The sequence below is a fragment of the Oncorhynchus mykiss genome, chromosome 13 (assembly GCF_057628025.1).
Source record: "Oncorhynchus mykiss isolate SJ-2025 chromosome 13, ASM5762802v1, whole genome shotgun sequence".
NCBI classification, from domain to species: Eukaryota; Metazoa; Chordata; class Actinopteri; order Salmoniformes; family Salmonidae; genus Oncorhynchus; species Oncorhynchus mykiss.
In genome coordinates this window covers 16,474,780-16,494,181 of record NC_143034.1, presented here as the reverse complement: position 1 = coordinate 16,494,181, position 19,402 = coordinate 16,474,780, and the positions used below count along the sequence as shown (strand labels likewise).

Here is a 19,402-nt window from a genome sequence, read left to right as displayed (position 1 = left end):
CCAGACACCTCCTAGCAGACCGGCATGTTCAGCTTCACCAGACTGAACCGTAAGAGTTCCCCAGACACACAGACATGTACCCAGGCACCTCCTAGCAGACCGGCATGTTCAGCTTCACCAGACTGAACCGTAAGAGTTCCCCAGACACACAGACATGTACCCAGACACCTCCTAGCAGACCGGCATGTTCAGCTTCACCAGACTGAACCGTAAGAGTTTCCCAAACACACAGACATGTACCCAGACACCTCCTAGCAGACCGGCATGTTCAGCTTCACCAGACTGAACCGTAAGAGTTTCCCAAACACACAGACATGTACCCAGGCACCTCCTAGCAGACCGGCATGTTCAGCTTCACCAGACTGAACCGTAAGAGTTTCCCAGACACACAGACATGTACCCAGACACCTCCAAGCAGACCGGCATGTTCAGCTTCACCAGACTGAACCGTAAGAGTTTCCCAGACACACAGACATGTACCCAGGCACCTCCTAGCAGACCGGCATGTTCAGCTTCACCAGACTGAACCGTAAGAGTTTCCCAGACACACAGACATGTACCCAGGCACCTCCTAGCAGACCGGCATGTTCAGCTTCACCAGACTGAACCGTAAGAGTTTCCCAGACACACAGACATGTACCCAGGCACCTCCTAGCAGACCGGCATGTTCAGCTTCACCAGACTGAACCGTAAGAGTTTCCCAGACACACAGACATGTACCCAGGCACCTCCTAGCAGACCGGCATGTTCAGCTTCACCAGACTGAACCGTAAGAGTTTCCCAGACACACAGACATGTACCCAGGCACCTCCTAGCAGACCGGCATGTTCAGCTTCACCAGACTGAACCGTAAGAGTTCCCCAGACACACAGACATGTACCCAGACACCTCCTAGCAGACCGGCATGTTCAGCTTCACCAGACTGAACCGTAAGAGTTCCCCAGACACACAGACATGTACCCAGGCACCTCCTAGCAGACCGGCATGTTCAGCTTCACCAGACTGAACCGTAAGAGTTCCCCAGACACACAGACATGTACCCAGACACCTCCTAGCAGACCGGCATGTTCAGCTTCACCAGACTGAACCGTAAGAGTTTCCCAGACACACAGACATGTACCCAGGCACCTCCTAGCAGACCGGCATGTTCAGCTTCACCAGACTGAACCGTAAGAGTTTCCCAGACACACAGACATGTACCCAGGCACCTCCAAGCAGACCGGCATGTTCAGCTTCACCAGACTGAACCGTAAGATTTTCCCAGACACACAGACATGTACCCAGACACCTCCTAGCAGACCGGCATGTTCAGCTTCACCAGACTGAACCGTAAGAGTTTCCCAGACACACAGACATGTACCCAGGCACCTCCTAGCAGACCGGCATGTTCAGCTTCACCAGACTGAACCGTAAGAGTTTCCCAAACACACAGACATGTACCCAGACACCTCCTAGCAGACCGGCATGTTCAGCTTCACCAGACTGAACCGTAAGAGTTTCCCAGACACACAGACATGTACCCAGGCACCTCCTAGCAGACCGGCATGTTCAGCTTCACCAGACTGAACCGTAAGAGTTTCCCAAACACACAGACATGTACCCAGGCACCTCCAAGCAGACCGGCATGTTCAGCTTCACCAGACTGAACCGTAAGAGTTTCCCAAACACACAGACATGTACCCAGACACCTCCTAGCAGACCGGCATGTTCAGCTTCACCAGACTGAACCGTAAGAGTTTCCCAAACACACAGACATGTACCCAGGCACCTCCTAGCAGACCGGCATGTTCAGCTTCACCAGACTGAACCGTAAGAGTTCCCCAGACACACAGACATGTACCCAGACACCTCCTAGCAGACCGGCATGTTCAGCTTCACCAGACTGAACCGTAAGAGTTTCCCAGACACACAGACATGTACCCAGGCACCTCCTAGCAGACCGGCATGTTCAGCTTCACCAGACTGAACCGTAAGAGTTCCCCAGACACACAGACATGTACCCAGGCACCTCCTAGCAGACCGGCATGTTCAGCTTCACCAGACTGAACCGTAAGAGTTTCCCAAACACACAGACATGTACCCAGGCACCTCCAAGCAGACCGGCATGTTCAGCTTCACCAGACTGAACCGTAAGAGTTTCCCAAACACACAGACATGTACCCAGACACCTCCTAGCAGACCGGCATGTTCAGCTTCACCAGACTGAACCGTAAGAGTTTCCCAAACACACAGACATGTACCCAGGCACCTCCTAGCAGACCGGCATGTTCAGCTTCACCAGACTGAACCGTAAGAGTTCCCCAGACACACAGACATGTACCCAGACACCTCCTAGCAGACCGGCATGTTCAGCTTCACCAGACTGAACCGTAAGAGTTTCCCAGACACACAGACATGTACCCAGGCACCTCCTAGCAGACCGGCATGTTCAGCTTCACCAGACTGAACCGTAAGAGTTCCCCAGACACACAGACATGTACCCAGACACCTCCTAGCAGACCGGCATGTTCAGCTTCACCAGACTGAACCGTAAGAGTTTCCCAGACACACAGACATGTACCCAGGCACCTCCTAGCAGACCGGCATGTTCAGCTTCACCAGACTGAACCGTAAGAGTTCCCCAGACACACAGACATGTACCCAGACACCTCCTAGCAGACCGGCATGTTCAGCTTCACCAGACTGAACCGTAAGAGTTTCCCAAACACACAGACATGTACCCAGACACCTCCTAGCAGACCGGCATGTTCAGCTTCACCAGACTGAACCGTAAGAGTTCCCCAGACACACAGACATGTACCCAGACACCTCCTAGCAGACCGGCATGTTCAGCTTCACCAGACTGAACCGTAAGAGTTCCCCAGACACACAGACATGTACCCAGACACCTCCTAGCAGACCGGCATGTTCAGCTTCACCAGACTGAACCGTAAGAGTTTCCCAAACACACAGACATGTACCCAGACACCTCCTAGCAGACCGGCATGTTCAGCTTCACCAGACTGAACCGTAAGAGTTCCCCAGACACACAGACATGTACCCAGACACCTCCTAGCAGACCGGCATGTTCAGCTTCACCAGACTGAACCGTAAGAGTTCCCCAAACACACAGACATGTACCCAGACACCTCCTAGCAGACCGGCATGTTCAGCTTCACCAGACTGAACCGTAAGAGTTCCCCAAACACACAGACATGTACCCAGACACCTCCTAGCAGACCGGCATGTTCAGCTTCACCAGACTGAACCGTAAGAGTTTCCCAGACACACAGACATGTACCCAGGCACCTCCTAGCAGACCGGCATGTTCAGCTTCACCAGACTGAACCGTAAGAGTTTCCCAGACACACAGACATGTACCCAGGCACCTCCTAGCAGACCGGCATGTTCAGCTTCACCAGACTGAACCGTAAGAGTTTCCCAGACACACAGACATGTACCCAGGCACCTCCTAGCAGACCGGCATGTTCAGCTTCACCAGACTGAACCGTAAGAGTTCCCCAGACACACAGACATGTACCCAGACACCTCCTAGCAGACCGGCATGTTCAGCTTCACCAGACTGAACCGTAAGAGTTCCCCAGACACACAGACATGTACCCAGGCACCTCCTAGCAGACCGGCATGTTCAGCTTCACCAGACTGAACCGTAAGAGTTCCCCAGACACACAGACATGTACCCAGACACCTCCTAGCAGACCGGCATGTTCAGCTTCACCAGACTGAACCGTAAGAGTTTCCCAAACACACAGACATGTACCCAGACACCTCCTAGCAGACCGGCATGTTCAGCTTCACCAGACTGAACCGTAAGAGTTTCCCAAACACACAGACATGTACCCAGACACCTCCTAGCAGACCGGCATGTTCAGCTTCACCAGACTGAACCGTAAGAGTTTCCCAGACACACAGACATGTACCCAGACACCTCCAAGCAGACCGGCATGTTCAGCTTCACCAGACTGAACCGTAAGAGTTTCCCAGACACACAGACATGTACCCAGGCACCTCCTAGCAGACCGGCATGTTCAGCTTCACCAGACTGAACCGTAAGAGTTTCCCAGACACACAGACATGTACCCAGGCACCTCCTAGCAGACCGGCATGTTCAGCTTCACCAGACTGAACCGTAAGAGTTTCCCAGACACACAGACATGTACCCAGGCACCTCCTAGCAGACCGGCATGTTCAGCTTCACCAGACTGAACCGTAAGAGTTTCCCAGACACACAGACATGTACCCAGGCACCTCCTAGCAGACCGGCATGTTCAGCTTCACCAGACTGAACCGTAAGAGTTTCCCAGACACACAGACATGTACCCAGGCACCTCCTAGCAGACCGGCATGTTCAGCTTCACCAGACTGAACCGTAAGAGTTCCCCAGACACACAGACATGTACCCAGACACCTCCTAGCAGACCGGCATGTTCAGCTTCACCAGACTGAACCGTAAGAGTTCCCCAGACACACAGACATGTACCCAGGCACCTCCTAGCAGACCGGCATGTTCAGCTTCACCAGACTGAACCGTAAGAGTTCCCCAGACACACAGACATGTACCCAGACACCTCCTAGCAGACCGGCATGTTCAGCTTCACCAGACTGAACCGTAAGAGTTTCCCAGACACACAGACATGTACCCAGGCACCTCCTAGCAGACCGGCATGTTCAGCTTCACCAGACTGAACCGTAAGAGTTTCCCAGACACACAGACATGTACCCAGGCACCTCCAAGCAGACCGGCATGTTCAGCTTCACCAGACTGAACCGTAAGATTTTCCCAGACACACAGACATGTACCCAGACACCTCCTAGCAGACCGGCATGTTCAGCTTCACCAGACTGAACCGTAAGAGTTTCCCAGACACACAGACATGTACCCAGGCACCTCCTAGCAGACCGGCATGTTCAGCTTCACCAGACTGAACCGTAAGAGTTTCCCAAACACACAGACATGTACCCAGACACCTCCTAGCAGACCGGCATGTTCAGCTTCACCAGACTGAACCGTAAGAGTTTCCCAGACACACAGACATGTACCCAGGCACCTCCTAGCAGACCGGCATGTTCAGCTTCACCAGACTGAACCGTAAGAGTTTCCCAAACACACAGACATGTACCCAGGCACCTCCAAGCAGACCGGCATGTTCAGCTTCACCAGACTGAACCGTAAGAGTTTCCCAAACACACAGACATGTACCCAGACACCTCCTAGCAGACCGGCATGTTCAGCTTCACCAGACTGAACCGTAAGAGTTTCCCAAACACACAGACATGTACCCAGGCACCTCCTAGCAGACCGGCATGTTCAGCTTCACCAGACTGAACCGTAAGAGTTCCCCAGACACACAGACATGTACCCAGACACCTCCTAGCAGACCGGCATGTTCAGCTTCACCAGACTGAACCGTAAGAGTTTCCCAGACACACAGACATGTACCCAGGCACCTCCTAGCAGACCGGCATGTTCAGCTTCACCAGACTGAACCGTAAGAGTTCCCCAGACACACAGACATGTACCCAGGCACCTCCTAGCAGACCGGCATGTTCAGCTTCACCAGACTGAACCGTAAGAGTTTCCCAAACACACAGACATGTACCCAGGCACCTCCAAGCAGACCGGCATGTTCAGCTTCACCAGACTGAACCGTAAGAGTTTCCCAAACACACAGACATGTACCCAGACACCTCCTAGCAGACCGGCATGTTCAGCTTCACCAGACTGAACCGTAAGAGTTTCCCAAACACACAGACATGTACCCAGGCACCTCCTAGCAGACCGGCATGTTCAGCTTCACCAGACTGAACCGTAAGAGTTCCCCAGACACACAGACATGTACCCAGACACCTCCTAGCAGACCGGCATGTTCAGCTTCACCAGACTGAACCGTAAGAGTTTCCCAGACACACAGACATGTACCCAGGCACCTCCTAGCAGACCGGCATGTTCAGCTTCACCAGACTGAACCGTAAGAGTTCCCCAGACACACAGACATGTACCCAGACACCTCCTAGCAGACCGGCATGTTCAGCTTCACCAGACTGAACCGTAAGAGTTTCCCAGACACACAGACATGTACCCAGGCACCTCCTAGCAGACCGGCATGTTCAGCTTCACCAGACTGAACCGTAAGAGTTCCCCAGACACACAGACATGTACCCAGACACCTCCTAGCAGACCGGCATGTTCAGCTTCACCAGACTGAACCGTAAGAGTTTCCCAAACACACAGACATGTACCCAGACACCTCCTAGCAGACCGGCATGTTCAGCTTCACCAGACTGAACCGTAAGAGTTCCCCAGACACACAGACATGTACCCAGACACCTCCTAGCAGACCGGCATGTTCAGCTTCACCAGACTGAACCGTAAGAGTTCCCCAGACACACAGACATGTACCCAGACACCTCCTAGCAGACCGGCATGTTCAGCTTCACCAGACTGAACCGTAAGAGTTTCCCAAACACACAGACATGTACCCAGACACCTCCTAGCAGACCGGCATGTTCAGCTTCACCAGACTGAACCGTAAGAGTTCCCCAGACACACAGACATGTACCCAGACACCTCCTAGCAGACCGGCATGTTCAGCTTCACCAGACTGAACCGTAAGAGTTCCCCAAACACACAGACATGTACCCAGACACCTCCTAGCAGACCGGCATGTTCAGCTTCACCAGACTGAACCGTAAGAGTTCCCCAAACACACAGACATGTACCCAGACACCTCCTAGCAGACCGGCATGTTCAGCTTCACCAGACTGAACCGTAAGAGTTTCCCAAACACACAGACATGTACCCAGACACCTCCTAGCAGACCGGCATGTTCAGCTTCACCAGACTGAACCGTAAGAGTTTCCCAGACACACAGACATGTACCCAGACACCTCCAAGCAGACCGGCATGTTCAGCTTCACCAGACTGAACCGTAAGAGTTTCCCAGACACACAGACATGTACCCAGGCACCTCCTAGCAGACCGGCATGTTCAGCTTCACCAGACTGAACCGTAAGAGTTTCCCAGACACACAGACATGTACCCAGGCACCTCCTAGCAGACCGGCATGTTCAGCTTCACCAGACTGAACCGTAAGAGTTTCCCAGACACACAGACATGTACCCAGGCACCTCCTAGCAGACCGGCATGTTCAGCTTCACCAGACTGAACCGTAAGAGTTTCCCAGACACACAGACATGTACCCAGGCACCTCCTAGCAGACCGGCATGTTCAGCTTCACCAGACTGAACCGTAAGAGTTTCCCAGACACACAGACATGTACCCAGGCACCTCCTAGCAGACCGGCATGTTCAGCTTCACCAGACTGAACCGTAAGAGTTCCCCAGACACACAGACATGTACCCAGACACCTCCTAGCAGACCGGCATGTTCAGCTTCACCAGACTGAACCGTAAGAGTTCCCCAGACACACAGACATGTACCCAGGCACCTCCTAGCAGACCGGCATGTTCAGCTTCACCAGACTGAACCGTAAGAGTTCCCCAGACACACAGACATGTACCCAGACACCTCCTAGCAGACCGGCATGTTCAGCTTCACCAGACTGAACCGTAAGAGTTTCCCAAACACACAGACATGTACCCAGACACCTCCTAGCAGACCGGCATGTTCAGCTTCACCAGACTGAACCGTAAGAGTTTCCCAGACACACAGACATGTACCCAGACACCTCCAAGCAGACCGGCATGTTCAGCTTCACCAGACTGAACCGTAAGAGTTTCCCAGACACACAGACATGTACCCAGGCACCTCCTAGCAGACCGGCATGTTCAGCTTCACCAGACTGAACCGTAAGAGTTTCCCAGACACACAGACATGTACCCAGGCACCTCCTAGCAGACCGGCATGTTCAGCTTCACCAGACTGAACCGTAAGAGTTCCCCAGACACACAGACATGTACCCAGACACCTCCTAGCAGACCGGCATGTTCAGCTTCACCAGACTGAACCGTAAGAGTTTCCCAAACACACAGACATGTACCCAGACACCTCCTAGCAGACCGGCATGTTCAGCTTCACCAGACTGAACCGTAAGAGTTCCCCAGACACACAGACATGTACCCAGACACCTCCTAGCAGACCGGCATGTTCAGCTTCACCAGACTGAACCGTAAGAGTTCCCCAGACACACAGACATGTACCCAGACACCTCCTAGCAGACCGGCATGTTCAGCTTCACCAGACTGAACCGTAAGAGTTTCCCAAACACACAGACATGTACCCAGACACCTCCTAGCAGACCGGCATGTTCAGCTTCACCAGACTGAACCGTAAGAGTTCCCCAGACACACAGACATGTACCCAGACACCTCCTAGCAGACCGGCATGTTCAGCTTCACCAGACTGAACCGTAAGAGTTCCCCAAACACACAGACATGTACCCAGACACCTCCTAGCAGACCGGCATGTTCAGCTTCACCAGACTGAACCGTAAGAGTTCCCCAAACACACAGACATGTACCCAGACACCTCCTAGCAGACCGGCATGTTCAGCTTCACCAGACTGAACCGTAAGAGTTTCCCAAACACACAGACATGTACCCAGACACCTCCTAGCAGACCGGCATGTTCAGCTTCACCAGACTGAACCGTAAGAGTTTCCCAGACACACAGACATGTACCCAGACACCTCCAAGCAGACCGGCATGTTCAGCTTCACCAGACTGAACCGTAAGAGTTTCCCAGACACACAGACATGTACCCAGGCACCTCCTAGCAGACCGGCATGTTCAGCTTCACCAGACTGAACCGTAAGAGTTTCCCAGACACACAGACATGTACCCAGGCACCTCCTAGCAGACCGGCATGTTCAGCTTCACCAGACTGAACCGTAAGAGTTTCCCAGACACACAGACATGTACCCAGGCACCTCCTAGCAGACCGGCATGTTCAGCTTCACCAGACTGAACCGTAAGAGTTTCCCAGACACACAGACATGTACCCAGGCACCTCCTAGCAGACCGGCATGTTCAGCTTCACCAGACTGAACCGTAAGAGTTTCCCAGACACACAGACATGTACCCAGGCACCTCCTAGCAGACCGGCATGTTCAGCTTCACCAGACTGAACCGTAAGAGTTCCCCAGACACACAGACATGTACCCAGACACCTCCTAGCAGACCGGCATGTTCAGCTTCACCAGACTGAACCGTAAGAGTTCCCCAGACACACAGACATGTACCCAGGCACCTCCTAGCAGACCGGCATGTTCAGCTTCACCAGACTGAACCGTAAGAGTTCCCCAGACACACAGACATGTACCCAGACACCTCCTAGCAGACCGGCATGTTCAGCTTCACCAGACTGAACCGTAAGAGTTTCCCAAACACACAGACATGTACCCAGACACCTCCTAGCAGACCGGCATGTTCAGCTTCACCAGACTGAACCGTAAGAGTTTCCCAGACACACAGACATGTACCCAGACACCTCCAAGCAGACCGGCATGTTCAGCTTCACCAGACTGAACCGTAAGAGTTTCCCAGACACACAGACATGTACCCAGGCACCTCCTAGCAGACCGGCATGTTCAGCTTCACCAGACTGAACCGTAAGAGTTTCCCAGACACACAGACATGTACCCAGGCACCTCCTAGCAGACCGGCATGTTCAGCTTCACCAGACTGAACCGTAAGAGTTTCCCAGACACACAGACATGTACCCAGGCACCTCCTAGCAGACCGGCATGTTCAGCTTCACCAGACTGAACCGTAAGAGTTTCCCAGACACACAGACATGTACCCAGGCACCTCCTAGCAGACCGGCATGTTCAGCTTCACCAGACTGAACCGTAAGAGTTTCCCAGACACACAGACATGTACCCAGGCACCTCCTAGCAGACCGGCATGTTCAGCTTCACCAGACTGAACCGTAAGAGTTCCCCAGACACACAGACATGTACCCAGACACCTCCTAGCAGACCGGCATGTTCAGCTTCACCAGACTGAACCGTAAGAGTTCCCCAGACACACAGACATGTACCCAGGCACCTCCTAGCAGACCGGCATGTTCAGCTTCACCAGACTGAACCGTAAGAGTTCCCCAGACACACAGACATGTACCCAGACACCTCCTAGCAGACCGGCATGTTCAGCTTCACCAGACTGAACCGTAAGAGTTTCCCAGACACACAGACATGTACCCAGGCACCTCCTAGCAGACCGGCATGTTCAGCTTCACCAGACTGAACCGTAAGAGTTTCCCAGACACACAGACATGTACCCAGGCACCTCCAAGCAGACCGGCATGTTCAGCTTCACCAGACTGAACCGTAAGATTTTCCCAGACACACAGACATGTACCCAGACACCTCCTAGCAGACCGGCATGTTCAGCTTCACCAGACTGAACCGTAAGAGTTTCCCAGACACACAGACATGTACCCAGGCACCTCCTAGCAGACCGGCATGTTCAGCTTCACCAGACTGAACCGTAAGAGTTTCCCAAACACACAGACATGTACCCAGACACCTCCTAGCAGACCGGCATGTTCAGCTTCACCAGACTGAACCGTAAGAGTTTCCCAGACACACAGACATGTACCCAGGCACCTCCTAGCAGACCGGCATGTTCAGCTTCACCAGACTGAACCGTAAGAGTTTCCCAAACACACAGACATGTACCCAGGCACCTCCAAGCAGACCGGCATGTTCAGCTTCACCAGACTGAACCGTAAGAGTTTCCCAAACACACAGACATGTACCCAGACACCTCCTAGCAGACCGGCATGTTCAGCTTCACCAGACTGAACCGTAAGAGTTTCCCAAACACACAGACATGTACCCAGGCACCTCCTAGCAGACCGGCATGTTCAGCTTCACCAGACTGAACCGTAAGAGTTCCCCAGACACACAGACATGTACCCAGACACCTCCTAGCAGACCGGCATGTTCAGCTTCACCAGACTGAACCGTAAGAGTTTCCCAGACACACAGACATGTACCCAGGCACCTCCTAGCAGACCGGCATGTTCAGCTTCACCAGACTGAACCGTAAGAGTTCCCCAGACACACAGACATGTACCCAGGCACCTCCTAGCAGACCGGCATGTTCAGCTTCACCAGACTGAACCGTAAGAGTTTCCCAAACACACAGACATGTACCCAGGCACCTCCAAGCAGACCGGCATGTTCAGCTTCACCAGACTGAACCGTAAGAGTTTCCCAAACACACAGACATGTACCCAGACACCTCCTAGCAGACCGGCATGTTCAGCTTCACCAGACTGAACCGTAAGAGTTTCCCAAACACACAGACATGTACCCAGGCACCTCCTAGCAGACCGGCATGTTCAGCTTCACCAGACTGAACCGTAAGAGTTCCCCAGACACACAGACATGTACCCAGACACCTCCTAGCAGACCGGCATGTTCAGCTTCACCAGACTGAACCGTAAGAGTTTCCCAGACACACAGACATGTACCCAGGCACCTCCTAGCAGACCGGCATGTTCAGCTTCACCAGACTGAACCGTAAGAGTTCCCCAGACACACAGACATGTACCCAGACACCTCCTAGCAGACCGGCATGTTCAGCTTCACCAGACTGAACCGTAAGAGTTTCCCAGACACACAGACATGTACCCAGGCACCTCCTAGCAGACCGGCATGTTCAGCTTCACCAGACTGAACCGTAAGAGTTCCCCAGACACACAGACATGTACCCAGACACCTCCTAGCAGACCGGCATGTTCAGCTTCACCAGACTGAACCGTAAGAGTTTCCCAAACACACAGACATGTACCCAGACACCTCCTAGCAGACCGGCATGTTCAGCTTCACCAGACTGAACCGTAAGAGTTCCCCAGACACACAGACATGTACCCAGACACCTCCTAGCAGACCGGCATGTTCAGCTTCACCAGACTGAACCGTAAGAGTTCCCCAGACACACAGACATGTACCCAGACACCTCCTAGCAGACCGGCATGTTCAGCTTCACCAGACTGAACCGTAAGAGTTTCCCAAACACACAGACATGTACCCAGACACCTCCTAGCAGACCGGCATGTTCAGCTTCACCAGACTGAACCGTAAGAGTTCCCCAGACACACAGACATGTACCCAGACACCTCCTAGCAGACCGGCATGTTCAGCTTCACCAGACTGAACCGTAAGAGTTCCCCAGACACACAGACATGTACCCAGACACCTCCTAGCAGACCGGCATGTTCAGCTTCACCAGACTGAACCGTAAGAGTTCCCCAGACACACAGACATGTACCCAGACACCTCCTAGCAGACCGGCATGTTCAGCTTCACCAGACTGAACCGTAAGAGTTCCCCAGACACACAGACATGTACCCAGACACCTCCTAGCAGACCGGCATGTTCAGCTTCACCAGACTGAACCGTAAGAGTTCCCCAGACACACAGACATGTACCCAGACACCTCCTAGCAGACCGGCATGTTCAGCTTCACCAGACTGAACCGTAAGAGTTCCCCAGACACACAGACATGTACCCAGACACCTCCTAGCAGACCGGCATGTTCAGCTTCACCAGACTGAACCGTAAGAGTTCCCCAGACACACAGACATGTACCCAGACACCTCCTAGCAGACCGGCATGTTCAGCTTCACCAGACTGAACCGTAAGAGTTCCCCAGACACACAGACATGTACCCAGACACCTCCTAGCAGACCGGCATGTTCAGCTTCACCAGACTGAACCGTAAGAGTTCCCCAGACACACAGACATGTACCCAGACACCTCCTAGCAGACCGGCATGTTCAGCTTCACCAGACTGAACCGTAAGAGTTCCCCAGACACACAGACATGTACCCAGACACCTCCTAGCAGACCGGCATGTTCAGCTTCACCAGACTGAACCGTAAGAGTTCCCCAGACACACAGACATGTACCCAGGCACCTCCTAGCAGACCGGCATGTTCAGCTTCACCAGACTGAACCGTAAGAGTTTCCCAGACACACAGACATGTACCCAGACACCTCCTAGCAGACCGGCATGTTCAGCTTCACCAGACTGAACCGTAAGAGTTTCCCAGACACACAGACATGTACCCAGGCACCTCCTAGCAGACCGGCATGTTCAGCTTCACCAGACTGAACCGTAAGAGTTCCCCAGACACACAGACATGTACCCAGACACCTCCAAGCAGACCGGCATGTTCAGCTTCACCAGACTGAACCGTAAGAGTTCCCCAGACACACAGACATGTACCCAGACACCTCCTAGCAGACCGGCATGTTCAGCTTCACCAGACTGAACCGTAAGAGTTCCCCAGACACACAGACATGTACCCAGACACCTCCTAGCAGACCGGCATGTTCAGCTTCACCAGACTGAACCGTAAGAGTTCCCCAGACACACAGACATGTACCCAGACACCTCCAAGCAGACCGGCATGTTCAGCTTCACCAGACTGAACCGTAAGAGTTCCCCAGACACACAGACATGTACCCAGACACCTCCTAGCAGACCGGCATGTTCAGCTTCACCAGACTGAACCGTAAGAGTTCCCCAGACACACAGACATGTACCCAGACACCTCCTAGCAGACCGGCATGTTCAGCTTCACCAGACTGAACCGTAAGAGTTTCCCAAACACACAGACATGTACCCAGGCACCTCCTAGCAGACCGGCATGTTCAGCTTCACCAGACTGAACCGTAAGAGTTTCCCAGACACACAGACATGTACCCAGGCACCTCCTAGCAGACCGGCATGTTCAGCTTCACCAGACTGAACCGTAAGAGTTTCCCAAACACACAGACATGTACCCAGACACCTCCTAGCAGACCGGCATGTTCAGCTTCACCAGACTGAACCGTAAGAGTTCCCCAGACACACAGACATGTACCCAGACACCTCCTAGCAGACCGGCATGTTCAGCTTCACCAGACTGAACCGTAAGAGTTCCCCAGACACACAGACATGTACCCAGACACCTCCTAGCAGACCGGCATGTTCAGCTTCACCAGACTGAACCGTAAGAGTTCCCCAGACACACAGACATGTACCCAGACACCTCCTAGCAGACCGGCATGTTCAGCTTCACCAGACTGAACCGTAAGAGTTCCCCAGACACACAGACATGTACCCAGGCACCTCCTAGCAGACCGGCATGTTCAGCTTCACCAGACTGAACTGTAAGAGTTCCCCAGACACACAGACATGTACCCAGACACCTCCTAGCAGACCGGCATGTTCAGCTTCACCAGACTGAACCGTAAGAGTTCCCCAGACACACAGACATGTACCCAGACACCTCCTAGCAGACCGGCATGTTCAGCTTCACCAGACTGAACCGTAAGAGTTCCCCAGACACACAGACATGTACCCAGACACCTCCTAGCAGACCGGCATGTTCAGCTTCACCAGACTGAACCGTAAGAGTTCCCCAGACACACAGACATGTACCCAGACACCTCCAAGCAGACCGGCATGTTCAGCTTCACCAGACTGAACCGTAAGAGTTCCCCAGACACACAGACATGTACCCAGGCACCTCCTAGCAGACCGGCATGTTCAGCTTCACAGGACTGAACCGTAAGAGTTTCCCAAACACACAGACATGTACCCAGGCACCTCCTAGCAGACCGGCATGTTCAGCTTCACCAGACTGAACCGTAAGAGTTCCCCAGACACACAGACATGTACCCAGGCACCTCCTAGCAGACCGGCATGTTCAGCTTCACCAGACTGAACCGTAAGAGTTCCCCAGACACACAGACATGTACCCAGGCACCTCCTAGCAGACCGGCATGTTCAGCTTCACCAGACTGAACCGTAAGAGTTCCCCAGACACACAGACATGTACCCAGACACCTCCTAGCAGACCGGCATGTTCAGCTTCACCAGACTGAACTGTAAGAGTTCCCCAGACACACAGACATGTACCCAGACACCTCCTAGCAGACCGGCATGTTCAGCTTCACCAGACTGAACCGTAAGAGTTCCCCAGACACACAGACATGTACCCAGACACCTCCTAGCAGACCGGCATGTTCAGCTTCACCAGACTGAACCGTAAGAGTTCCCCAGACACACAGACATGTACCCAGACACCTCCTAGCAGACCGGCATGTTCAGCTTCACCAGACTGAACCGTAAGAGTTTCCCAAACACACAGACATGTACCCAGACACCTCCTAGCAGACCGGCATGTTCAGCTTCACCAGACTGAACCGTAAGAGTTTCCCAAACACACAGACATGTACCCAGACACCTCCTAGCAGACCGGCATGTTCAGCTTCACCAGACTGAACCGTAAGAGTTCCCCAGACACACAGACATGTACCCAGACACCTCCTAGCAGACCGGCATGTTCAGCTTCACCAGACTGAACCGTAAGAGTTCCCCAGACACACAGACATGTACCCAGACACCTCCTAGCAGACCGGCATGTTCAGCTTCACCAGACTGAACCGTAAGAGTTCCCCAGACACACAGACATGTACCCAGGCACCTCCTAGCAGACCGGCATGTTCAGCTTCACCAGACTGAACCGTAAGAGTTCCCCAGACACACAGACATGTACCCAGACACCTCCTAGCAGACCGGCATGTTCAGCTTCACCAGACTGAACCGTAAGAGTTCCCCAGACACACAGACATGTACCCAGACACCTCCTAGCAGACCGGCATGTTCAGCTTCACCAGACTGAACCGTAAGAGTTCCCCAGACACACAGACATGTACCCAGACACCTCCTAGCAGACCGGCATGTTCAGCTTCACCAGACTGAACCGTAAGAGTTCCCCAGACACACAGACATGTACCCAGGCACCTCCTAGCAGACCGGCATGTTCAGCTTCACCAGACTGAACCGTAAGAGTTCCCCAGACACACAGACATGTACCCAGACACCTCCTAGCAGACCGGCATGTTCAGCTTCACCAGACTGAACCGTAAGAGTTCCCCAGACACACAGACATGTACCCAGACACCTCCTAGCAGACCGGCATGTTCAGCTTCACCAGACTGAACCGTAAGAGTTCCCCAGACACACAGACATGTACCCAGACACCTCCAAGCAGACCGGCATGTTCAGCTTCACCAGACTGAACCGTAAGAGTTTCCCAAACACACAGACATGTACCCAGACACCTCCTAGCAGACCGGCATGTTCAGCTTCACCAGACTGAACCGTAAGAGTTTCCCAAACACACAGACATGTACCCAGGCACCTCCTAGCAGACCGGCATGTTCAGCTTCACCAGACTGAACCGTAAGAGTTTCCCAAACACACAGACATGTACCCAGGCACCTCCTAGCAGACCGGCATGTTCAGCTTCACCAGACTGAACCGTAAGAGTTTCCCAGACACACAGACATGTACCCAGACACCTCCTAGCAGACCGGTCATAACCTGTAATCACACTTCTTTTTGACCTGTGTTTTTGTTGTTGCTAAAATATGAAACGATGCCCCGGGCAGAATGAGACTGGCGCTTGTCGGACACGACTGAGTTTTTAATGGAATTTTCCCAGTAAGTTACAGAAACATCCACGCTCAACTACACACACAGATCCTCACACACAGATACAATTCTACAAGTTACATATTTTTCCTCTCTCCCTCTCTCCCTACAGTCTACAGCTAAGCAGATTGATTACATGATCAACATAGACAGTTGACTGTAAATTTTAATAACATTCCCTCTCTTTCTCCCTCTCCTGTCTCCCTCCTCCCTCTCCTGTCTCTCTCTCCTTCCTCCCTCTTTCTCCCTCTCCTTCCTCCCTCCCTCTCCTTTCTCCCTCTCCTTTCTCCCTCTCCTTTCTCCCTCTTCTTTCTCCCTCTCTTTCTCCCTCTCCTTCCTCCCTCCCTCTCGTTCTCCCTCTCCTTTCTCCCTCTCCTTCCTTCCTCCTCTCGTTCTCCCTCTCCTTCCTCCCTACAGCTAAGCAGGTGCAGTACATGATTAAGGAGAAGCATGTCTACCTGATGGCCAGCGGTCGTATCAACATGTGTGGCCTCACCTCCAAGAACATCGACTATGTCGCAGAGTCCATCCATGAGACAGTGTCCAAGGTCCAGTAAGGCCCCGCCCTCCGCATCCAGCTGCTTCCTGTCCACCACAGGAAGTACTGTTAATTGTCACGTGTGGTCTCGTCAAGCACCCCCTTCTGTGACAACACACCCTTTCTCTATAAGCAGTGCTCTAACCGTCTATTGGTTGTCAAATTTAGAAGAGCGACGATATGACACGTGTTCACGGCAATCAATGTTAATGATCAACAGTATAACTGGTTTCTGTCCATCTTCTCTCCTCCTCAGATTACTGAGACATCTTTAAACAATCTGAACGCAGACCTCTAGTCGAAGTATTTCACTCTTCTGGCGATCGTTATGTTGCCTTTTATTTATTTTATTGTGCCATTTCCGGTTTTGAAAATGTAGAAAAGATGACTGTGTGCACTTTGGATTTAAAAAAATGTTTCAGAGTTTGTGTAAAATGAATTCTACATACGAGCCCCCAGACCTCCTATCTACAGACGACCACAATGCTTCTGAACGTCTTTTATAATAGAACTGGTTCCATTTAACAATCGCAACATTCTAGAACGTGTGAAATGGTGCATTGTGGATCAAATGCTCTGTGATGTCATGTGACAGGCTTGAAAGGTTCTTTACAGTTCATGCATGTGCCGCCTATAGGTCAAACGTTAACAGGAAATGCCCTCTGATAGGGTAATATGACCTTTTCTCAACCTTTGAGCAGCTATATGCAGATATGTCCTATAGGAAAAGCACATACCACTACTGTGGTAATAGTTGAACCACTTAAATGTCTGTGGCTTAGGTTCTGTGTTCGGCATGTACTTGGTGTTAAAAGACTCGTATTCATAATAATGCTGCTTATGAAGGAGTGTTATAACCTCCGCCTTTAACGGTGATGTGTTTGTTTTGATGTTTTGTTCACTGTACACATACAGTTGGTCTTCCAACACACAGCCTCACGCCGTTATATTGCCATGGTTATATTGACATCCTGTCTGTACATTTCAGACAGCTAATAATAAATGATGAATCGTGTACTGAACTGAATGTCATTTCTCCTTTTTTCTCTACCTGTGTACATGGCTGTTTTTAATATAGTTATAAAAGATTAAACACTGCCGACGAACGGTTCAAAGCACCGGTCGGCTGACTGGTCGACCTACTGCCTCTGACCACAGAATATCAGCCGCCATTTTCTGTTTTAATTTCCCAAAAAGATTCTCCATGTTGAATTGCCACCGTTCATCTACATCCAGCAGGTCATTTACTGAGCACAGATGTGTTTTGAGTATTTTATTAGGATCCCCATTACCTGTTGTGAAAGCAGCAGCGCCTCTTCCTGGGGGACACTGTGGGGGACACACTGTGGGGGACACACTGTGGGGGACACACTGTGTGGGGGACTCTGTGGGGGACACTGTGGGGGACTCTGTGGGGGACACTGTGGGGGACACTGTGGGGGACACTGTGGGGGACACTGTGGGGGACACTGTGGGGGACACTGTGGGGGACTCTGTGGGTACTCTGTGGGGGACACAATCCCAGACACCCCGAATCCCTTCACCAACTATTGAAACATTGTTAATGATAATATTTTGTGCAAATTGTTATATGAGAGTTGACTTGGAATTCCCCAGAAATACACCAAGGGATTTTTGCTACTGAGTCCCACAGTGGTGATGTTCCTTATGGTGTGATTTGTCCTTAAGACATTAGTAATAACTATGGCCCAGAGTTTTTCCTAACCCGACAAGAAGAAAACTCCGGGCCCTGCATAATAACTGTCAGCAACTGGAATAAACAAAAACATTATTGTTCGAAGTCTGAACACTAAAAAGTCAGACAGCTGAAACTTGTGAATCTTTTTAATTCTGTACATTTTTTTAATGCAAAAATCTGAGGGGTTTTCCCCTGTTAAAATGCCCAGAGTTAATTTACCCATAAAGTCATTATAAACTCTATCTACAATACATCGCTCATATATGCATTTCTCTTCTATAAAAAGATATATCTCTGTATTACGTTCTGTGTAGGTGTCACTCTCTCCCCATACACCAGTGGTCTCCAGTCCTGACGATCTGTCCAATTGATCCATTTCAGTTTAGGACCTTTTTTGAGACAAATAGCACTTTAAAAATGCATTGTGTTAAAATACCTCCATATAGATGTTGCTGACAAGCACAGATTTAGAATCAGCTTCCCCTCCCCAAATCCTAGCCCAAACCATTGAGGTGAAAAACAAGAAAACTGACCTTAAATCAAGTCTCATCCTACTCCAGTTAAAAACAGGGCCATTGTGTCTGAGAAGAGGATGAGGGTTCTGATTGGCTGTTGCCTCTACTCCCATGCAGCATAGTGAGTCAGCACTTTTTCCTGTTTTCCAAGGAAGGATGCTCTTCTCTCCTCCTCACTGACCAATGACA

General features: G+C 51.8%; 1 protein-coding gene across 2 annotated transcripts in view; it reads left to right on the top strand.

The window, feature by feature from the left end:
• Positions 1 to 18,015, top strand: part of LOC110485609 (aspartate aminotransferase, cytoplasmic) — a 39,497-nt gene extending 21,482 nt beyond the window's left edge. For both annotated transcript variants that reach the window (XM_090195486.1, XM_090195487.1), the window contains exon 9: positions 16,879 to 18,015. In XM_090195486.1, the coding sequence (XP_090051612.1) occupies positions 16,879 to 17,018 (140 nt within the window). In that variant the 3' untranslated portion in view covers positions 17,019 to 18,015. The remainder of the gene's footprint in view (positions 1 to 16,878) is intronic.
• The last annotated feature ends 1,387 nt before the right edge of the window (positions 18,016 to 19,402 follow it).